At 39.6% G+C, this 24,084-nt stretch overlaps 1 protein-coding gene across 3 annotated transcripts in view; it reads left to right on the top strand.

Moving 5' to 3' along the window:
- Positions 1–24,084, top strand: part of PHACTR2 (phosphatase and actin regulator 2) — a 222,303-nt gene that overhangs the window by 152,071 nt on the left and 46,148 nt on the right. For 2 of the 3 annotated variants that reach the window (XM_015592136.2, XM_006915356.3), the window contains exons 3-5: positions 11,232–11,312; positions 15,223–15,381; positions 20,866–21,105. In XM_015592136.2, the coding sequence (XP_015447622.1) occupies positions 11,232–11,312; positions 15,223–15,381; positions 20,866–21,105 (480 nt within the window). The remainder of the gene's footprint in view (positions 1–11,231; positions 11,313–15,222; positions 15,382–20,865; positions 21,106–24,084) is intronic. The other variant, XM_015592137.2, reaches the window with a different exon arrangement.

Below are 24,084 nucleotides of genomic sequence, written 5' to 3'. Positions count from 1 at the left end.
AAAGAGTAATATGATTTGAGTGCTTTTTGTATATTATAATTGAAATTAGTGGTTTCATAAATATTGAAACCTTCCATCACTGGTTTAAAATAGCCAGCTGCACAATGAATGGCCAAATCATCAGGACCCACCTTCTACAGATACATAAACATAAACCATAAAATCTTATTTCTAAATGGAGTTGAAGAGACTTCCTTGCTTCCTGTACATTCTAGAAAATGTGATATTGTTTGTTTCATCCACTCCGAGCTTTAGGTATAAATTTGTCAAGCTGTGGAGCTGACTAAAATCGCAGGCCTTCAGCCTTCCTAGGGGGAGTTAGATTCTTCTAGAGCAAGTGAGCTGAGATAAGCAAGGCATTCGCACTGAGCATTCTATGAAAACATTCTTAAAAGAGCTGTGAATGCTATAGACTTTGCTGATTTCTGATTATAAATGGCATTTTTAAGAAAAATCACACCCACTAGAATGAAATGTAGAATTGTTAACTTGCGTTTTCTTTTTTTCTTTGTCACATTTAATTCCTAAGCAGGATGTGGAAAAAAGGAGCAATGTTCCCATTGATCTTTTAACAAAAAAGTTTTCATTGGCATGAGGCATCGTGAGTTTGTATTGCTTTAAGAGGGGTTCTGATGGTTTAAAACGCTAACTTGGGTGGATAATTTCCTAATCTCATTTTCCTTTGGAGTGGTGCCACTTTTAAACACTTTTATAGGTACTACAGAATTCCTTCTGGCCTGGGTCAGAGAACTCATGTCAGGAAAGTCCATTATTTTATTTCCTTTGCATATTATTTCCCTTTGTGGTTTTGTTTTGGTTTTTTTCATCCTGTGATAGGAATCTGGTCTTTATCACTAAGGGCTAAGTCCTGGAAAGTGACCGCTTTTTGGCTTAAACATTTTCCTGATTTGTTTCCCACTTGGAATATAAACTATAGTTTTAATTCTTATTTCCTTTTGTTAGGTGAAAGGAGTTTGCTTCTCTAGGCTTCCAACACTTTTTTCGGCCTGTGTTTTTTTCAACTGCTTTCCCAAACCCAGACTCTCCAGGTTTTGAAATGGATACTCTTGAAGTTCTTTATTTCAAAGTATAAGTGTTTCCTTAGTACCTTTTATAAGACAGGGCATGAGAGGCTGTGTGAGAAATATAAGAGAATAAAAAGCATGGTTGGGGAGAAGACTGGACATTGGGGAATAGTAAATGAACACGTTATGTATCAGTGTGGTTAACATACTTTGAAAATTCCTTGTGATCTAGTTTTCATTTTAGGTATATGGCTCTTAGCATTAATGTAGTCCAAAACTGTCTTGCAATTTATTTTTTAAATCGTGGAAGAAAACACATAACATGAAATTTTCCATCTTAACCATTTTTAAGTGTCTTCAACTGAAGTGCACCACTGAGCTGCAACCAGTCTCCAGAACTTTTTCATCTTGCACAGCTTAAACTCTGTCCCCCCGGCCTGTAATTTGTTTTTAAAGAAAACCTTAGGCGAATCAAGTGTAAAACATTAGTGACACCAACTAAAATTTAATCACCAATTTAAATCTAATGCTGAGATATTGCTGGCATTATGTAGTCTTTTCTTTTTGCTGTGTTTCTCAATGCATTGCTAAAAAGTTCAATTTAGTTACTCCTGCCACGAAGTTTGAACATGTTCCCTTGGAATAATTTGCTATATGTGCGGCATATGAAATAAAGTGTTTTTTAACAAATGAAAGTTAAGAAAAATCTTTTTATTTCTGTTACTCATTTGAAGTATTTTTTTAAGATTAAATTTAAAGAACAAGATATGCAGATATTAATAATAATGGTAACTAACCCTTACTGAGATTTTATTGTGTGCCAGATGCTGTGTTAAATGCTTGTAATCGTCCCAATTACCCTATGAGGTAGGTTGCTGTTATAATTCCCATGTCACTAATGGACAAACTGAGGCACAGAAAAGTTAAATAACTTGCCCTAACTTGTGGGAGGGATAGCCTGTATTTGAACCTCAGAAACCTGGCCTGAGTCTTCATTCTTAACCCCTGTACTATGCTGCCTTTCAGATCAATAGCATATTCAGGTAAAAGTATCATTAGAATGTCATCACAGGGATACGCATTTGCAGACAGGAGAAAATGGAAAGTGGGGAGGAAAGAACTAGTATTTATGTGGCCCCGCTTTGTGTCTAACACTTTACATAATGTTTTAATCATCCTACTGTCCATCCAAGTTAGGTTTCACTACCTCTGTTTTCATATGAGAAACAAAAGCCGTGGGCGGGTTTAGAAGCTTGCCTATGGATGCCTGCTAATGAGCTGCAAGGTCTGGTTTTAAACTCAAGATGTATTCTTAAAAGGGCAAGACCATGTAGTTCCTGATCCCGGTCCTACTTTCTAGCCTTTTCAGTCATCAAGAAGAATAATGAGACCCTGTTATCACCTTAATAACCAGGAAATTTAAAACAGAGAGTGGAAAGGGAGGTGACCGAAAGGGAGGGAGCATTGCTAGCGAGCCTTAAGCGTTCTAGGTTCAGGTGTAATGAAAAGGTACATGACCCCAAACCCCATTTTCTGGTATTATGTCTTGGAAAATATAAACTGTAGTTGCACTTACCCTTGGTTCTCTTATTGCAGGGTCAAGTGAGAATCAGGTGTCATCTATCTCTCCTGGTTTAGTCTAGGCCTGGACCAGTTTTGCCAAAGAAATAATGTGGGTTTTTTTGTTGTTTTTTTTTTACAAATACTGTACATTCTCTTGTGTAGGCAAGATTGTAGGGGAATGTTTAAAATACTCAGGCAACCAAATTTTAATCACCTTAAGAAACGTCTTCTGATTAGATATGTACAAGAAAGTAATAAACATGGATTTGGAGAATGCCTACTCAGTCTTCTTACCGACTTAGACTGGTTACTCACACCTATTAATTTGAGTTGGTACCATTTTAATATGTACTGTTCATAGGTTAACTAAGTAAAATAGACTGTTGGAGATTATACATTAACCAAGTCAAAAAATTTGGCGTAAGATTTGAACAATTTCAGATGCCTTTAATCTCGGATAATAAAATCTTGGTATTTAAGTGGATGAGAAATGTCTTAATTTAGGAGAGTTTAGTATTGCTAAGGTCTTTATCATATCCCCTCTCACTTGTCATTTGTCTAATCAGTGGTGAAACGGGATATTATCCCATCTCGATCAACATCGTTGAGTTCCTGAAATGTGTAAGATGGTCCTAGAGCAGATCCTGGGAAGGGAAAGGTATCAGAATTAGAAGCCTGGGCCTTCTAGAAGCTTCTTCTCTAACAGGTATTATGATCTTCTAGTTTGAAAAGCCTCTTCACCATTTAGAGCTGAGATTCATTTTGTATCAGTTCTCCAGCTTGTTCTTAGTGTGAAGTTAGAATTTAATTACTCTAAGGATGATTATCTTTATCCTAATTTTCAATATCTGTCCCTTTCATGATCTCATTCTGTCTTGGGTTTGTTCTCTTTTAATATGAAGGAACAAGAAATGAAAACACACAAGAAATGGAAACTTTTCATGGAACTGGATGAATCCAAAAGCACCTGTTTTATGTGTTTTTGTTTCTCATGAGTTTACAAGAGTCAGACTAGAAGAAAAGACAAGCAGTGTTTCACGTAGCTCACAAATCCTGGCCTCTAATCGCTCTCCTGAGATTACTTGTACTTCCTGGCCCATCTGGGATCAGGGACTTGCTCATTGTTCTAGTCCTGAACATCCTTTGGGAGTAAAAGCCACGAGTCCCCTTGGGTCGGTCTACCATGGCTGTCCCCAGTTTGCCCCCTCTGGAAACAGTGATTTCAGCTGCTGCTGTTTGCATGGGGTTCAAAGATCATCAACTCTTTTCCCCTCCCACTGCCCACTTTTTCTGTCACCTCTGTCATCCGAAATTTTAAAAGCATTACATACATTGTTCAGTGAAAAAGCATGATGCTGAACAGTTTGTAAAACATCCTACCTTTTATTCAAAAAAAGGAAAACATTAGAATGAATTTTTTTAATTTGCCTGAGAAAGTCTAGAAGGATTCACAAGACCCGAATAAAAGAAGTATTTTGCTTATGGAGTTAGGGTGGGGGTTCAGTTTGAATAGGTGGGGGACAAGGTGAGAGCCAGTGGGGTACAGAGTGAGCGTGAGGATTTTTATCGTATCCTTTTATAATTTGAACTATGAGAATGTACTACCCTCTAAAACTTGCCCATTTAAAATTAACTTTTAAAAGTTGTCCTTCTGTCTTGTGTCTTGAAGGAAAACTAGAAAGCACTGTACCTCTCATGGGAAAGTTGAAATCTTGGTAATTATCAACTCACATTGCAGAATGCAAGTGGTAGGCTTCGGTTAGACACATCTGGGTTCAACCAGATTCTACGTATGTGACTGGAAAATGTATTTAGCCTTTTTAAATCTCAATATTCTTATCTATTTTAAGGAAATAAAACTAATTGCTTAGGCTATCTTTCAGAAACACTAGGAGGATTGATGAGAAAATAAATATTAAAAAATGCCATCTAAACACCAAATAAATGGATGATCACTATCAGGTTCCTGGAGGAAATTGTGACACTGATTTCTCAAGAAGAGGAAGGGACTTAGATCTTTCCATCTTCCTCTTTCTTAAGGCCTGGTCAAGTTTCAAATTCTTGAGTGAGGGAAAAGGAGATCTGTGTAGTTCTCCTTTCATATTTCTGCCTTGAAAACCTAGAGAATCTTTATCCTCTGCTGGAAGAAAATTCAGTTTTAAAAAGTATCTATTTAACATCTTTTTTGATTAGTCAGAGCTCTTCACTGCTGATGAGTAATAACAGGCTTAGCAAACAGGGAATTTGTTGGTTCATGTAACTGAAAAGCCCAGAGACAAGCGGCCTTCAGACATGGTTGGACCCAGGTGCTTAGAAGCTATGATTAAGAATCTGTGTCCTTCTTTTGAGTTTTATGTTCCTTTGTATTTTTTTGTTGTTGTTAGGCTCTCCCTTTGTGGATACAAAGTGACTAGCAGCTCTAAGCTTATATATTCAGCTAGTTTCAACAGTTCCAGAAAAAGAGAAAGCCTTCCTTTCTTAGTGTTAAAGTAAAATTCTTGGGCCTTGATCTCATGAGTACAACCTGGGCACATGCCTCTCTCCGAACCAAGCAACATTGCCAGGGAGATACTGGGCTCTGATTGGATAAGCCTGGGAGCCCTAGAGCCCAAGGATGCAGTTAGCCTCACACAAATGACATGGACTAAGGGGAAGGTGGTTCCTTAAAGGCTAAATCTCAGGAGGACTGTTTCTAAGGGAAGTAGAAAAGGATGCTAGACCTGACTTCCTCCTCATCCCGCCCCGCCCCCCCCGCCACAAGAAGAACATACACTTCAGTGCACAATATCTACCCTGCAATAAATTATGTTTGACATTATGAAGATGGAATAATAAACAAGCATCCCTCATAGGGCTTATACTAGAAACACGTGAATATGCAATTATATACATATAGCAATGAAAAATTTGGTAAGTGCTTATAACAGAAATAACAGTAATAGCTAACATTATTGAATTCTTACAGGACTCGAAGTGCTAGTCTAAGCATTTTACTTGTTTTAACTCGTTTAATCGCCAAAAGAACCAGAAAGGTTGTATCTATTATTCCATTTTGTAGATGAGAACGCTGAGGCACAGAGAAGTTATTACTTAAAAGTGCTTTAGGAGCATACAGAGTTATTTGTAATTCTAGCCAACACAAACAGTGAGATCCTACGCAGGAGGTGCTATTTGAAGGGGATTTAAAATTCTAAGGAAGATTTCACCAGAGAGAGATAGGGAAACAGGCTAATTCTGGGAGGAAGAAATAATAAAGGACAGACTGGAGCTGAGGGGAGTGCAGGAGATGTTTAGGAAATGCTAAGAAGTGAAGTTTGACTTTAACACTGGGCTCATGAAAAACAAAGTGAGCGGAAGAAGGGTTCTTTGAGACCAGTTGCAAAGCTTGCCTGCTGTTCTGAGGACTTTGACTTATTTGTTGTCTGTGGATTTTGGAGTAGGGGAGTGGCGCGGATAAACAAGAAAATGGCCAGACCCCTGAGTGTTTTTAGGTGGGGATGTTGGCTTACATTCTTGGGATGTCTTTGGAAGGTTTTTACGAATGTCCTGTTGGGTAGCATTTTGGTAGTTGTTGCTTTAAATGGCTAACTATGCCTTAGTGAAGAGTTTTTGAAAAAGAGGACCATTTCTTGACATTCTGTTTTCTGTAACTACTGTTGAGGAGAGGTAAAGCAAAACCAGGCTCTTATAGAACACTTTCAACACAAGACAAGTAGTTCTCTGTTTCTGTCAGTTTTACAGTAAGGCCATTCATACTCAGAACCAAGAAGATAACATGGCACGCTTATTTAATCGTCTTTTATTTTGTTCCGTCATTAAATGGTGTTAGAATTGGGAATTAGGACTCTCTTTTCTGGCCAAAAGAAAACACAAGTGGCTTGTTGACTGCAAGACTGACTCTCACACAGACTTCCAGAGTAATATAAAATCCTGGCCATGCATCCCCAGAAAGGAGCTGGTGGCATATGCCGCAGCTTCCTCTCCTGAATGCAGGCTCCATGCCCAGCAGGACATCATAAATCATTTGTGATTTATGATGAGCCCAGTCGTGTGCTACAGCCTACTAGTTAGTTGGCTGGTGTCTGCCCTCTACACACTATGACCTCCCTTCTTCGGAGCACACAGGGGCTTTTTCAGTTGAGCCATAGGACAGAGAGCTGAGGATTTTCCCTTTGGCTGACTCAGCCAAGAAGTAGAGGAGGAAGAAGACAGAAGACTCTTTTTCTTAGAGTGTTGCCATAAGCCTCACTTGCTTTCTCCTAGATTGGAGATGGGGAAGGGGCAGAAAACGGGACCATTATGATCATATTAGCCTATTTTCTTTTATTAAGTTATTCAACAAATACACACAGTTTCTGAGCACCAACAACCTGGAAGGCACTGTTGGATACAGCAGTAAACAAAAGAGAGGATTGGTTCTCATCGAGGCTACCCTTACACAAAGTAGTAGGTCCTATGTCAGGAGGTGATGACATATTTTGCAGGGCAAGAAGATAGATGAAGACAGGAAGGGGAACAAGCTCTTCTACACCCAGTGTACAGGGAAGGGACTTCTAATAAGGTAACCTTTGAGCAGAGACTTGAAGGAAGTGATGGAGTAATCCATGTGGGTTCTGGGGAAGTCATATCCCAGAGAGAGACAGAGGCCATCATGCAGGTGCGTGTCTCAGGTGAGAAGCAGCCAGGGGCAGAGGGGCTGGAGCAGAGTGGCCAGGTGAGAGCGGTAAGGAGAGGAGTCAGATGGGGGAGGACCAGCCTCAGGGTCATCAAGAGACCATGCCAAGGAACTGAGATATCAAAAGTGACACGGACAGCTATTGGAAGTTTTGGAGGTTTATCCTTTTCAAATACTTGAAAAAACAGTATAAGAACGAAGTCAGGAAAATGAGGGACCGTGCCTCCTTCACGTCTTGAAGAAAGTGTGCTGTTGTAATCAGGAATGAACTATCAGAACTTTAATTCATCAAGTGCAGGGAGTGAGACAGAAATCATGGTTTTACTTGATCTTGGTGTAAAAATCACGCGTGGTTTTTAAATTGGGATAAAAGTGAATAACCATGAGTCATTTACTCACCCGGTGAGGAAGGATACTTTTCCGGGGCAGACCTGGCCTCTGCATCCAGCTGTCTGTGCTCTGCTAAGTCTCCTGCCTGGCAGTATTCTGGTTTTGCTGCAGCTGTGAGTGAGGCCTCCAACACGATTGCTTTTCTTGCACAGATTCGTGTGAATTTCAGTCATAGAGCAGCTGTGGGGTACCTAGGGTCAGATTTTAGGAGGCTTCAGTAACGTGCCTAGCTCTCAGTGAACACGGAGCTAACTCAGGCTTTTTTCCCTCAGTCTAGTCTAGAGTTATGGGGAACGTGGGTTCGGGTAAGGAGCAGAATTACAGGAAGTGCGACTTCAGCACCTATGAGAAATACCTTCCTGAAAATGAGGGTGGTGGGTAGCTGCGGTGGGCTCTGCCATAGTGACCATCCTGCCTCTAAATGTTTGCAGGCAGGTGAGCACATCTCAGGAATGTTCCTGAAATGACTCTTGCTTTGTGTGGCATGTTGGACTGGAATGGCCTCTGAGATTCATTCCAATGCAAAACCCTTCTGAGCCTATGAAAAAATGTCCCGTGAATGTGCTCTGCAAACATACAGACACTATATAAACAGGAGGCAAATATTTTAAAAGATGAAGAGTGAAGCACTTGTTCTTTGGGGAGAGCAGCGGTTGGAACTTTGTGCCCCAACAACATACCTTCCATGCTTAGTCGCCTGCAGTTTGTTCTCGTTGGCCACATTTACAGTTATCTGTCTTATGTGTTAAAAATGCGCTCAGCCAAAGACCAAACAAATAGCCAAAGGCATTTTCCTATCAGGGCCCATGTGTAGGAGGTAGAGCCAAAGAACAAAGCTGTCAGTTTTGAGTCTTGGCAAGAAACCAAGCTGCTGCTTCAAAGCTCCAGGATTTACAAGGAAGATCAGAGGAGGGATTTTTAGCTGAGATTAAGTTAGAATTAAAGCAACAGAAAACTTAAAACTCAAATGAAAGCATCCTCTGGGATCCAAGATGGAAAAGCAGAAGCAAAAAACGGGTTATGTTCTGGGTTCTCGGGTCACTTTTTCATGCAAGAATGAAAGCTTTTGAAGGTGCCCAAAGTGGAGATTACAGAAAGGCCTTGATTAGTGATACAGGATCACACAACATCTGAGCTGGATGAGTCATTCTGTAAGCATCACTGAATCTCATCTCTCAATTTAAAGATAAGAGATCAGAAGCCCTGGAACTTGAAGAGACTGCCCAATGTCACATAAGCTGTTGTGGAAGTTCTGTACTAGAATCCAGAGCTCCTGACAACCGTTTTTGTGTTATTGGCCACTTTACAGAAGCAGCAGATCGAAAGGTCTGTTTTCCTAAAGAGCAAGGGGCAGACAGCCGCAGTGACTAAATACTGACTGAATCGGCAGAACATTTGCTCTCCCAGAATGTGGCCCGATCCCCGGGCCCAGTGGCACTTGCTCTTGCGGTTGCCTCCTGCATCCTCACACTCTGCGCGGCACAGCCTGGAAGCTGTGGGCCCACCCCCAGGTGTGGAGGCTGAAACGGCTGCTTTCAGAGGGCCTGCCTCCCCCTAGAGCCCCAGTCAAGCGTGAATGGATTCGCTCATTCCTGGGGAGACTGCGGCGGTCAGGGTCCCTCTAAGCTGACAATGCTCCATGCCAGCTTTGTCCCACAGTGTCCTTGCGGGAGTTGTTGTTTGGCTTCCTGTTCCGATAGGAGTTCTCTCCTCTTTGACAAAAGCCTGAACAAATCGAAGGTGTATTTAAATAACAGCATTCTTTTTACATAAAAGAATTCCCATGAAAGAACAGCTCCTGCCGGCCCCCCGCACCCAGTTAACTTTGTCCATTGAGATCAGCAGCTTTTAAGGGAGCGGTCACTGCTTCTGGGAGGAGAGTGGAGAGCGGGAGTGGGTGGTAATCTAAGGAAGAGGAAAGGGTGCTGCGTGTGTCTCCATTTGAACCAATAAAATGTTGTTATTCTTTTGACTGTTCATTTACTCATTTTCTTGTTTGTTTACATTCTGAGTCTATCCAAAAAAAAAAAAAATGTTGGATAAAAATGTGACAAAACTTAGAACAAACAGCACATATTCTATAAATAAAATAAAAATGAAGTCAGGTGACTGAGGAGGGAGAAACAGACCTCACCCATGAATTGTCGTGTGAAATCTGTGTTATGTATTAAGTTTTACTCGGACCTTTCTGGCAACTAGGATTAAAAAGAAATACACAATTCCTAGTAACCAGAGAGGGCAAAAAAATTCCAGTTTCTCTAAGAGAGACTGAGTGTTGCTATCCTAGGGCTCATGGCATTACGACACGCTCATTGCTCACCGAGGACTTCCGTGCTCCACACAGAGCTCCCGGCCCAAGAACACCCCGCGCTCTCGCTCACTCTCTTCCAAGTGTCCTTGCCTCAGGCCACCTGGTACAGCCCCCAAGAAACATGTTCTTAGTGTTATCATGAGCTCTGTTTGTGTCAGGGGGTGGCTCGGGGTAATGGGGTTTAATTTGGGTCTCTAAATTATGTTGTCCAGGGTGTTTCTAAGATTTTCAAGTTATGAGGGGGGGAATGGAAATTATAGGGAGAGTCAGAATCTCGTCCATTCTCCACCACTGTACCTTTTCTTTTCCCCCAAAGAGCCGTAAGCCCCTTCTCTGGCCCTTCGTCGCTCTGTCAGATGCTTTTTTCAATAGGGCATCCAGGACGGGGAGGGGGCAAGGAGAGTTCTGCAGAATACACTTTGGGGAATGTTGGCTCAAAGGATTAGGTGGCATGACTACGTATTAATTTCACACACTTTCCTGGGGCCTGAAAGTAGGAAATGGAGTTTGCAGTTACACAGACATATGGGGTCCAGGAACCAACATTATCCACATATAAGGCAACTGAGGTCCCACTCGGAGCTCCTAAGCGCTATTCTGAAGTTGTAACTAGTATTTAGATTCTTCCAGAAGAAGTAGAAGCGGTGTTGATTCTCATGTTGATTTCACATGAATCAGCTCCATCCTTTTAAGACTTGAGATATGTCAGAGGATGTGTCTAGAGAATACTCTAGAATTTTTTAGTATGGCAAGGAAAAGAGTTACAGAAATCAGATGTGTTGGACTTTTGTAATAGACGGTATGAGAGAGAAAACACTGGAAAATAGTCCCTTCTCTCTGGGTTACCTGAATATCTACTGAAAGTTTGTTTGTGTGTAATGTAAGCATACATATCCTCTACATACATTGCACATTGATAGAAACCTGTTTTAGAATGCCTTATGACTAAAGAAAGGAATATTTCCAAGTTGGAAGTAGCCTTTGTGCTGCTCTGTAGTTGACGTGAAATAATTTGACTGGATTCTTGGCTGAACATCATCAATTGAAAGACGAGGTGCAGTGGTCGGGTTTCAGATCATGGGCTACAGTCGTTGTCCTTCTCCTAATTACGTTGACTCCAGTCATCGTGTTTTTCTAGGCAACTAGGAAAACTGGAGTTTGAGTCTTCAAGTGAACAGAATGAATATGCTCAATTCTAATTGGAATGTTTTTCATAATTATTTTAAACAATGACTTGATTCTTACCTGTGCTTATTCTTTTTAAAAGTATTAGAAAGGAAGATATCCACAAGACAAAGTAGACAGGAGCTGATCAGAAGGGGAGTTCTTAAGGAATTGCCTGATCAAGGTGAGGAAATTAACCGTGCATTTAAAATAATTTAATCCTTCATTCTTTGGTCTTTCGTTTTCTTTTGAGACTTAAGATGATCATGGTCTTCGGGAGATAAAGCAGTGAGTATCTAACTCCAAGAATCCTGCTTTAATTCAGAATGCCTTTGTGGTCTTCTAGAGAAGAAATTAAATGACCCTTTTGGTGAATCCTTCACCATATGTCACTCTAAAACCATCTACAAAGGTACACTGTAGCTTAGAGACACAGATAAGATACAAACACTTACGTGACTCCTCTGTTCTTGAGCTTCAATTTTTCTATACAAGTTAATGTGATTGAATGAACACAAAGCTTTAGTTTGGCCCATGCCTTTGGTTTCCTACGTCCACCAGTAAAAGAAAAGAGAGCCATCTCTTGGCCTTTATAATGCACTCGAATGTACAGTCCATAAGGCATGAATAGGCCAATTAAATTAATCTGCTTTACACGATCTCTCAAGTAATTTTCCCAGGATCGTTCTTTTCATTTCTTTGATTCTAGTTGTCTCTTACCTTTTCACTAACTGTTATTATTTCCAAGTATTTTTTCCCTACCTCTAATCTTCCTCTCTTTTTTCTCTAACCTCCCGAAGGGGAATCTTGCTCAAAAGATAAAGATGAAATAGAAACTGAGACAGACCCTTAAAAGAAGACAGCAAAATGGTTTATTTCTCCAAATAAATAGTACTGAATCATTTTCATTGCTCCCACTACTATTGCAACTAAAGAAATTTTTTGTTGCAACATTGTGGCTTTACCTCATGCCTTCTCCCCAGACATTTACTGGGGTAAATTATTATTATTGTACTTTTATGAGAACAAATGAAATACTGTTATTGGAATTGGAATAATAGTACTTCTCTTTTCCTGATATATGTTCTCCGCAAAGAACTTAACATCTTTTGGCATCCACTGTATATAAATCAAATGACATGATTTTTTCCAACATCTGAATAATTCCAGAATGGAGCCGGGAAATGCTTTACTGTTTTACTCCTACTTCAGAGAAAATAGGGAAGTCTGAAGTAAATCCTACAATTTTCCTCGAGCCCTCACAATTTGAGGCAATTTCTAACCTGTTCTACTTTTCTCACACCATTTGATGAATGAATTTTATGTCTTCCGTAATTTTCTATTACCTTGAAGCTATTTATTTCCTGACTGGAACTTTTAAAAATAAAAAAATGCACATCCCTAACCTTTTTTTCTTTGGAGGTCAGCTTACAGTATCAAATTTGTCTCCTCTCTAATCTCCGGAGGCAATAGAGAAATTAAAAATCCACCGAAAGCCGAATACTGCACTGTCACCCCTATGGGGGGTGGGTCAGTGCCCTTGTCTGGTTTCTTTTACTTGGAAATATTATAAAGAAGGGAAAAAATAAAGAAATTTATGATCGAAACTGTTGCTGAGTATTAGAGAGATTAAAGGCCTCCTTTTTATCCAATTTAAAATCGTAGCTAGGAAAGAGTTTACTTTTTCTAAAAACAGGTGGCACTTGGTTCTTATCTTCTGTTCTTTACTTCTGTCTTTTCCTTTAGCTTTCACACAAGGGCACAGAGATGTTTTTGCCTGCCTGTAGCCTCCTTTCCTTTTCTTTGATGGTGTACTTTTTAACCTCCTCACGAGTCACTCACCTTTCATTCGCACATGATTTTCTCCTTGTCTCTATTCCTGTGTTAACTACATCCCAGATATACCTGTTTACCAGAAAGAGAGAAAGCCTTCAAACATTCTCAGGCTCCTAATTTAACTACTGACTTCTGTGTGTGCTTGATCTCTTGATTTACTGTCATCTCACGACTCTTCTGAGTTTTCTCTTTTCTTTGCATACACATCTCCTGTTTAGACTTGACGTGGGCCTCTCTCACTTTAACCAGCATCTTCTTTTTCCTTCCTTTGCTGAACTTACATTTTACTCACAAACTTAAACTACATCAAGTACTTGTTTTAATTCTAAAATAATACACAAAACTAAAAAGCCTCAATCACACAACAATTAATTATTAGGAACTTCAGTTCTCTGTTTTTTTCTTGAATTCCCTGTTTATTACAAAAACGTTTCCTTTTTCTGTAGTTACTTTCATATGCACTAGCTTTATTTCGTACCTCGAAGTATCTTTTCACATGGCCAACTGTTTCTATCGTGGGATAATCCGGTTTCTTGTGCCTCAACTATTTAATTTTCTCTTTAACTTATTTGCTCTGAATTTAGAGATCAGTTATTTAACTTACTGAAGAATTTTAATATGATAATGGTTAAAAGAGAATTAAATTGTCATTAACATGGCTTTAACATTTTTATTACCAACTAAAGTCATAGAAAACAAAGATAAATTTATATTTGGATACCTAAAAACTGAAGATCTTTGTGTAGAGAAGTGGTTTTCTCTTTTGTTTGGAATTTTCCATTCTTCCATTAGTTTTTATTTTTTCTGAGTCTAATGTTCAGACATTATAGTGTGTCTCCCCTCACTCTTTTGTATGGCAAATTTTGGGGGGGATTCAATAATAAGAACTAAGAATCTTTTGGTTTCTTTTTGGTTTCACTTAAACTCTTTAAAAAGTATTACCTTAATTTTCTTGAAATAGTTAAGATTTACTTACAATGCCATTGCCTTCAGTTGGCTGTTTTAGTTTTATTCCAGAATCCGATTATAGGTGCTTGGAAGTTACATGACTAAGCAACAACTGCTTTTGCATTTTCAGCATGATATAATTGTAAAATATTCATTTTACTTATTAAAATGTCATGCTTGTTTTTGTCAGGAAGGCCAGTGGATTTTATTGTTGAACCAAAGCCATTCAATCATATTTAATGAAAATTTGAAAGATGGTCTCTGTTTTATAATCGTTGCCAAAATAAGATTACTCAAAATTGCATTAGATGTCTAATTATGCATTTCAAGTTTGCTAAGTGAAAACTTCAATTCATTAATTTTTGTTTTACAGTGGTAGCAAAGCCTCTTAACATTTTCCAGATATGAATTAGAGCTAATCTTTTCAAGCATTTTGGTTGTTGAAATAAGAGTTTCTGCAAAATCTTTCACCTTAGAAACTCCTATGAGAGAATTATGAAAGTTCAGGAGTTAAAATTAGTTATTTCTGATTTAGATAACATTTTACTTTCAGTTGTGATTTTTTAAAAATTCCTCTGTAATTACTCTGTGCCACATTGTTTTCCCTAATGTTTTCAAATTACTTTTAGACCAACTTAAAGACTCTTCGATCAGTTACGTATAATAATTACCTGAGTGCATTTTCGTATTTCCATAAATAAGAAAACAGAAATACAAGTTAGCCTTGCTACCATCTTTCCCTGAATGTAGAGTAGCAGTTATATTACTGTGTAAAATTAACATAGCATAGAGGTAATATTTTGGAGATGATGGTGCTTAGAAACTCTCATAATCTCCCGCTGATCGTTTGTATGTGTAATTACATTTCATGTTCTTTTGTGTATTTGCATTCGCCTTGTGTTTTGGTGTTTGTTAAAATGTTTATTCCATTTTCCAGGTTACTCCTTTTACGGGTCAGTTTCTGAATGAAAGAGAGACTCCTAAGTACTGACTTCAACAAAATCTAAGCACAAGAAGAGAGGGACTCCGCTGCTCAGGGACATTTTATATTTGTAATCAGGCTCATTCTTCCTACTGTCTTGAAACAGCACCTATCTGGCCCCTCCATAGCTCCTTTCCCCAAGACTCAGGATTTTTTAGCTCTTTCGTTTGAATGAATTATTTAGTAAAACATGGTGGAACAGTACAGGATGTATTTGATTCCTAGAGCCTGAAACATGAACCTGATCTCTAGAGTCCTAGTAACTGGAAAACTGGGTTTTAAGAAAGCCATCAAATTAGACATCTAGGTGTTTATTTCCCTATTTTAGATGGAGATGTAACAGTTAACTTTGAAAATTCAAACGGGCACATGATACCCATCGGAGAGGAACCTACCCGAGAGGAAAATGTAGTAAAATCTGAAGAAGGTAATGGCTCTGTAGCTGGAAAAGCACCACTTCTGGAGGAAAAGGCAGAAGATAAGAAAGGTAAAATCAAGAGAAACCCCTTATTCTTCTACTTCAATACAGCTCAGTATCAAGATTCAGGTCTTAGGTTCCAAATGGTGACCTTAAGACCAGTAGAGAGGTCATTTGCAAACACAGAGGAGAGAAATGATAACTAGCAAAGAGAAATTGGATGATCTTTTTTTTTTCAGGTAGATAGCATCCATTTTATAAGCACATCATTTAATTTTTTATTAAGGAGGGCTAATTAATGGTAAGAATCAGAAAGGATGGCCTCTTCAATCACTGGAGATATCTGGAAATTTATCTTTTCCTCAGGAGCTTTCTCTCAGTATCTTCTTTAAAAAAAAAAAAATGCCAGCAGATAGAACATCTTTCTCTGCTGATTAGAAGTGGCTGCTGTGAGCAGCTAGGCATGGACGAATATCAAATAAGGTGGCTTTTTAAGCCCAGCACTGTCTCTTCAGCAGGGGGAGCTTAGCTGGTGGCATCCACACACCCAAAATTGAGGGTTCGAGTTTAGGTTCTAGATATTTGTGAGAAAGACCCAGAAAGAGTTCCCAGAGATGCTGGGCATTTGGGTTGCTGGACTGGCCATAGTCTGCTCCATGATTTGTTTGTGCAACTGGAAATTTCAAAATATGCCAGAGGCAATTATGCCATTCCCTGAAGGCTTCCTTAGAGACCAAGGTTTCTAGAGTGAATAATAAGCTATGGTAGATTGCATAACTGCAAAATACATGTTAATCAGGGACCACCAGGACATTTATAAGTTCATGGGCACTGACTGATTACATCTTCATACCACGGCTGTCACGGTGTAAGAACCTTCAAGCCTCATACTTCTGCAAACCTGAACTGAAACTCCCATAAAGTAAGGCTTTGTTGGTAGATTCTTTCCATGCAGCATAGAAATGAATCCTCAGGAACTAAGCTATTTCCTCTTCCATAATGTATGCCTCTGTGTTGGATGGCAAAAATTTGTCAAACCGTTTGGGTTCTGTAGTCATTTTGAGAGCCCTTAGAAACTGCTGGAAGCAGAATTCCCTTCCTCTGTTCTTGATCCAAATCCTTCAAAGAGAAAAGGAACAAAAAGCATTTTACAGACATTGTAACTTAAAATCATCTACTCTGGAAGTCCATAACCCCTTATTATTGACATGTAAATTAGCCTTTAAAATTTTTAGAAGCCTCTGTTAATAATTTCTTGGAAGTTTATTACTTGGCTTTATTTAATATTAAGTAGGCTTTACTTAGTCTTGTTCCATTGAAGGACTCTGGCTAAGCTTATGAATACTGATTACAAGAAATTAACTCATATTTTTATGATAATATGCCTGGAACATAAATAGAAACACGCCTAAATGGATTTTAAGAGGAATCAGTTGAAAGTATTAATGCAAGTAGTGATTTCTTTATTTTTATTTTTATTTTTTTAGTCCAACTGTCCTGTCTCACCAAACTGTTACATTTCAAATCCATCTGTGGTTTGTGTCTTGTACAGCCTTTTCACATTCAAGAATCGTATCCTTCATTACGTAACAATGCCATCTCTAGTACTTGTCTGGTCCGTGTGGGGTATCAGTCAGTGAACTGGCCAGACTTCAGAGGAAGCATGTCTCTTATCAACCTAATAAAAAGTCGCTGACAGTTTTATGTTAATTAAACCAGCAGGTCTCGATGTTCTGAAAAGATGATGGCAGGCCTCATAGGCCCATGGATATTTGAGAGATATTTTTGTTTTCTTATTCTTTATTTAGAATTAGTACATTCAGTTCTTTTTGGTCAAATAAGGTCCAAGATAGCATCTTGCTTGGCTGCTCTGCACACGAGGAAATGGAAATGCTCCACATGCTGCCACACGGCTAATTAGACAGAGTCGCCTCCCTCTCGCTGTGTGATCCGTGCGCCTGCCTGAGCCACACCGAGAGTGAGGGGAAGCGTCCGATATGGAAGCCACTTCGGGAGAGTAAGATGCATGTCACTCATAACTCACGTCACGTAGTATTACGTTAAATAGAAAATATCTTAGGAACAAAGGTAACTATTCATTTCTCTGGAAAGAGACCATTTAATTCTAAAAAAAAAAAAACGCCCTAAGATTCACTTTTACCTCTGCTCCTCTTCTGATCTCACTCCTTGTTTGAGCTCACTGCCGTGCAAATCCACTGCCCCATGATTTTAATTCACCCTTTATCTTGGGATGTAGCGCTGTTTCCTTTTACATTAAATAAATGTATCCAGGAGCATTATTTCATCTAGTAATTGGTTATAGTTGCGGAACTACATCACATGCCTTTAAAATCCCAGATGCTTTATCTCTTTTTAAGACAGTGTGTCAGTATTTTAGTATTTGAAACATCAGTGTCATAGAAAACAAAACAAATGGCCAGTGGCCTGCACACTGCTCTTAGGCCTGCACACTGCTCTTAGGCCCCACCTAAGATACGTGAGTGTTGCTGCAGCTCCCGAAGGCACCTGCCTCTGGGTACAGTGGTCTTCGGCCTCCTCCGACAGCCCTGGAGACTTTTCCCTTAAGGCCTTCAGGGCTCCTTGTTTCTTTTTAGTCTATCTCAGCAGCTGCCCTTAAACATAGAAGAGGCAGAAAAGCTGACCATCAATCTGTTACATATAGCTTGGCATAAAAGATGAGAAGGCTGAAAATTATGTGATTTTATTTCTACTGAGTTCTTGTTGAAGACATTCAACGAAGTGACTTAATATATTTGTTCCACACATAATAATGAAGGTCTGCCATAAGTAAGACTCTACGGAGGGCCAGGAAGAGTGGTGAATGAGAAATGGCCTTTGCCATCAAGGAATTCATGGCCTATGAGGAGACCAGCATGCAAACAGGCAATTGCAATACCAGATGCCAAGTACTCTGAAAGGCCTGAGTGCAGCAGGCCAGGGGAGCTGGCAGCGGAGACCAGAACTGGTTTGTAGAGGAAGATATTTCCAAACTGTGATTTGCAGGAGACGAGAAGGAGGCAATCAGTTGAAGGAGAAGGATCGGGGCAGAAGTGCATTCTAGGCAAAATGAAGATGCATGCAGTTCTCAGGTTTGCTCACAGTGTTATTGAACTAAGCTCTTCATGTGATGGAAGGAACCAGACCTAGAAATATAGTAAACAGCTACCATACAGACTGTCGTGTGAAATGCTGTTGTTATCAAGCCAGAGTGCATAGGCAGCCCTTTCTTAGCCTCCTCTTGAAAAGATAATACTCATAGAATTCATCCGTTTATGTCACGTCTTCAGATCATAATAAAAAATGTAACTTGACTGAATTCATTACCTCCCAGATAAATGTGTGTTGTTAATAACTAACTGCCAATTAGTCACATTCATTGAATAGACATGTTTAGAGCATATGCTTGATGGGATATCAAAGTTCAGGCAAAGGGAGTTTATAATTTAGTCAGAAAAGCATACTGTGTGCGATTCCCTTAGGAATCGCCACAGAGTAAACATAAACACTGGCCATGTGGCAAACATACACCGACAATTGGTAAGAATTCTCAGAGAAAGGAGGTGTGGAGCATGCTTCCCCAGGAGCTGGCCGAGAGTTTGCGTGCAGTGTGTCCATTTTCAACCCAGTAGGGACTGTCATTCCCAAATGTCAACCATCTCCTGCTTCACATACCCAGAAGCTAGATTCTTTGGGGGGTATAACTGTAGAATTTAAAACCTTAGGCAGAAAGAAAAAAAGATCCCTCCGTGATATGCCATAAAGTCAGAGGATAAAATAAGTGAGGATTTATAGTGTGAATAAAGATAGCAGGTTTTATAGTTCAGCTTGACTGGCCTTCACCATAGACACTATCACTAGGCTTGATCTCTGTGCATGGTATTATGCTAGGAGCTAATCTTACAGAGAATAGTGTAAAGAAGTATTTAAAGAATAGGCTTCTGCCCTGTGTCAGTGTCTCTATATGTTGTGTGTTAAAATGTTTTAGATGTGCCTTAACTTGTATTGTTTTCAACCCTAACTGACTTTCGTGATTAAGTGGCCTTCTGGTTCAGACCAGGAAGGTTAGGAGAGTCACTACTTAGTTGGGGAGACAGATGTATAAACAGAAAGGCAAACATAGAAAGTAGCCTCTGATAAATGTTGAATCAGTAGCTACAGTTAAGATTAGATGCAGGAGAGGTCAACTTGGGCTCCAGTGACTGGGGTGGATTTCGTGGCTGACGGAGAATAAAAGAAAAGTTTTACTGATTACCTACCATAATTTAAATCATTTTATGGTGGTTATATATGTGAATTTATGGGGATATAGAAAAAAGGAGGGTGAAGTCCTCACTTCACACTAACTAGCATGAGAAATGAAATAAAAGAAATAATAAAATGTGATGCGTTCTAATATTAAAACCCTTTCTTCATTCAATAATTCAATAACGGGAGGCTATATCCAGTGAAGGCTTAGTGTGGTCTTAACACTGTCTTATTTTTTATTTTTTAATTGTGCTTCATTTTTAAAGAAATGCTGCTTAGCTCTTTGGACCAGAACTATATTTTAATTTATTTTAATTACAATCAGCCAGTGTTAGAATAAATACAGATATAACTATACAAATGAACATTCAACATCCCCACCGTCAGTAACGAGAGACTGATTCTGTTTCTCTTCCAGTTACTTTAAACCTTGTGAGAGATTTCTGTACTTAGGTGTGAATTTTTTAAAAACTGAATTTTAACCTTTGTCTTTTCAGAATTTTTTTACATTACAAATTTACATTACAAAACAAGTTTGATTTTCGAGGGGATTCTCCGCCCTCTGTACCTATCATCATGACACTGTCTGAGAAGATCAGAGGAAGTTATTGCAAAACAGGAAGTTGCCCTACTGCACTGGGAGAGCTTGAGAAAATTTTAATAGTAGAAAAGAGTTTATTCTCCAGTGCATTGTGTTTCCTGTAAAAGATTCTACAGTCTTCCTTAGCTTAAAAAATGACTGATTTTTGACCACAATGGGACAAAGCACAAATCTCTTCCAGATTAACGAGTTCGAATTCTCAGAGAAAGTCCGCTGGTAGAGGGGACAAAGGTAACTGTGAGTCCACAGTCCTTGCTGCACGGTCAGTCCTTACCCCATGGAGGTGTGTGTAATACGCTCATCTGCCACTCTTGGGGGCCTTTCGGTTTTGTTTAATTCAATTTAGCACTCAAGTCCTTGTCATCATTTAGCAACCACCAGTTCAAGTCTGGTGTCAGCCCCTGACGGTGGACATTTACATTCATCGTCACTATAACTTCATCAAAGTAACTTGTGCAACCCTGTTGGATCACAGGAGTGTTCAGTGCAGCCAGACAACACACCCATGTGGCTTTCAGCCTTTGTTTTTACCCCAAACTTTGTTCTTTCTCTGGTGCAGACTCCACTCTGGTTCCCAAGGGCCAAGCAGCCGCTTGTTTGTATCACTGTCACTGTGTGTCTCGCTCCTTCTGTTGATATAGTGTGTGTCTGTATCAGTCTGCTTCTGTTCACTTTCTCATTTGTAGAGAACACTGAAAACCACTCTGAAACACCGGCAGCTCCTGCTCCACCTCCTTCAACTCTTCCTAAGCCTAAACCCAAACCTAAACCCAAAAAATCACCTGTGCTTCCAAAAGGGGCTGCTGCTGGGGCCAGCCCCAAGGGTGATGAAGTGCCTCCTATTAAAAAAAATACCAGGGCTCCTGGTAAGCAAGCCCCCGTCCCTCCACCCAAGCCAGCAAGCCGAAACACGACCCGAGAGGCTGGTGAGTATGCCCCCGGGGGATTGAGTCTAGGGGTGCTCTACTTTGGGGTGGGGCTAATTGCTTTTTCTAGGAATGATGTCTGGTGTCAGAATGTAACACCAGTGGAATCAGCTTTGACACGGAGAATGCCTAGGAGATTCTTTTGTTGGTACCTCTAAGGAAAGTCACCGAGTTGATTAGTTGACCTCATTCGTGTGGGGTGAAGAGACCTCTTTCATCCTGAGTATTCGCTGTCTGCACAAGGACCAGTAGAAGGAAAAGGAGTAGGGTGCCTGATGAGTGCCGATGATCTGATGTGACATTATCGAGACATCAACTGGCCTTCTGCCTTTTTAAGTCTATGGGTGGCTTTTGGGCTTTGGTTTTCTTTCAAAATGTCTTAAGTTTTCGCATAAGAATATGACACTTGTATCCTTGGCATCTGCCCACATACCTACTCAAAAAGGCACCTGTCACCTGCTTCAGCTCCACCCCACCACTCTGTATCCAATCACTACTGTTTCAGCAGAGTTGAAAGTTACATACTCATTGCTCACCTCACCCCCCACAAACAGTAAAAGAAGACTTCAATTTGTTATAAGGAAAAGCAGCCTAGTGGTTGGTTACAAGTCACTATTGCAAATCACCAGGGGGATGTTTTGGTGACTTACAATAACTGTAACTAATGTATATCCAATTTTCCTTTCAACTCAGATATGCTTAACCCAAGTAGAGCTTTCATTCTTCTAGTGAAATGGAATGAAGAAGCCTACCATGTCATCCAGCTTTTAAAGGACATTAGTCAGAACATACATGCTGGGTGGCTTCTATGCATAAAAATTCTCCTGTCTTATAACAAACCTTATCTTCCCTAAAATCAGCAGCAACTTTCTCATAGTTGCCTTGGTATTGATCTTTTTCATACCCGAAATGCTCAAATTTAGAAAATGGCTTTGTGGACGGTGTGATAGACCTCCGAATGTAAATAGATGTCTCTCTCCCTGTGTTTCTCTCTTCTGCCTTTGACCTTGAGTGTCTGGGTCTCTTCTAATAAGGTCTAAAGTGAAATGTCTCAGAATGCTGTGCAAAAAGTGCCTTTGGGCCATTTCCTCAGAGACCAGCTGCCCTCAACGTGTCATCATCTATTCTCGGTGGTGTCTGTATTTTTTCCCAAACTGCCTCTCACACCCTAGGATCAGTGCTTGAAGTGAGGCAGGCTTGGATCCACTTCTTAAAAGCCCCAAACTGTCACCCTGTCCTTTGGAATTAAGACGCGGCCTTGCACACTTTCCCACTTCCTCATGCCCCACATGGTAGCGGCTCACTGTCGACTCTGTCTTGCTTCTCTCACAAGAAAGCTGATTAAGCCAGGGCAGGGGACAGCTTCCGTGAAAGATTTTTGAGTGATTTCCAGAGATTTGAAGATTTATATATAGACTCATGATGTTCCTAAAAGAATAGTACAAGCCTGTTATCCATCGTATTGAAAGAGGCCCAACCAGTCCACAGTGTATATAAGAATGTTGCTACCACAGAGAAACAGGGACTGCATTGTAGTTTACCGACAAGCTTGTCATACCAGGATCCTCTCATCAGACGCTGATAATGCTCCATCGGAATCCAACTGATATTCCTTTTGTAACCATTTAGAACTGTCTGCATGGTAACGTTTCATTTGAATAATGGTGACCTTCTGGAGAAGTTACTTCAAATGCAGCTCTTGATTTTCAGTCAGATGTTTTAAGTTCTTTAAAAAAGCTATTCGTTTAGATTCTTCCTCTATTACTTAATGAGTATAGACTTCCAGATAACCAGATATCTATTTGGCACGTTCAGCTGATTTACCAGTGAAGTAAGGCAAAATCTATAATGTTTCTCTCTCATACTGTATTATGTACTGCATGAGTACTTAACTGAGAAGACGTGGCATCTCTTTAGTCATGGTCTTAATTCAAGATGATTCAACCTACATGGTTGATTTCAGCAAAGTCCCATCATTTTAAAAGGTACTTAAAAACTATAATAACATGGCTTGAATTCACATTCCAGGCTTTGAAAAAACTATCTTTTCCCTAAAGCCATGCTAAAGCTTACCATGCTGTCAAAATAGAATTTTCTTTTAAAAAAAATTATTAGAACTGATATGTGCAAGGGATTCTGTTCAGTTTACCTAAGAAAGTAATTGGACATGTTTAGACATAAAATTCTTAGCATTTTTGTTGTGAAAAAATAAATTTCGAATGGACTTAGATTGTAAGAATATGCTTAATAAGTGTGTCTTATAAAACAAGTGAAGATTGTTAACTTTTAAAAAATAGTGTTAACGCCAGCTGGCCAGCCACAGGTAACATGTTTCTAGAACTAGAGTTTATAAAGATAAAACTATTTAAAAAAAAAAAAAAAAAGTAGTATTAAGAGGCCCAGACTTGGGGTAGGGGGATTGTAGTTATTGTGTATATCTAAAGTAATAAAGCCCTAAGCCATAGAGACTTCTTTTAAGCCTGAATATTGTCATGAAATGAGACTGGCTTCTTGTTGTATATCGAAGTTAGTGAAATCTAACATCTCATTGTCTATTCCTCATTTCTTCTTCATCTCTTGACCCCCAAAATTGACGTCAATAAAGTCATAACCGTAGGTGACTTACAATAATGTCTGCACGCATTGTAGATTGGCTTCATCATACTAACAAGATATTTTCTAATAGCTCTGTGGAAGCTAGTTAAACCCCTCATGAAAAAGAAGAGACGGACAGCATTATAACAGAAGCCGCAGCTAGGAGGAACTTTTAGGGCATGCAGATCATTTAACAAAAGTGTACTCTCATGGGAGTGCACAGGTGTCTCCTCTGATGATCTATAGAAAAGGAGACCTAGCTTTTTCTTTTCCTGAGAATGATTTGGCTGAAGGCAGCCCTACCCAGAAACATGCAAATAGACCACTGCCGTCTTCTGTAAAAGACCCTCCAGGAACACGAGCAGCTGTCAGAAGATCTGAGAA

The sequence above is a fragment of the Pteropus alecto genome, unplaced genomic scaffold (genome assembly GCF_000325575.1).
Source record: "Pteropus alecto unplaced genomic scaffold, ASM32557v1 scaffold185, whole genome shotgun sequence".
Taxonomy (NCBI): domain Eukaryota; kingdom Metazoa; phylum Chordata; class Mammalia; order Chiroptera; family Pteropodidae; genus Pteropus; species Pteropus alecto.
The sequence above is the reverse complement of the archived record's forward strand: the minus strand, read 5'-3'. Positions and strand labels throughout refer to the sequence as shown.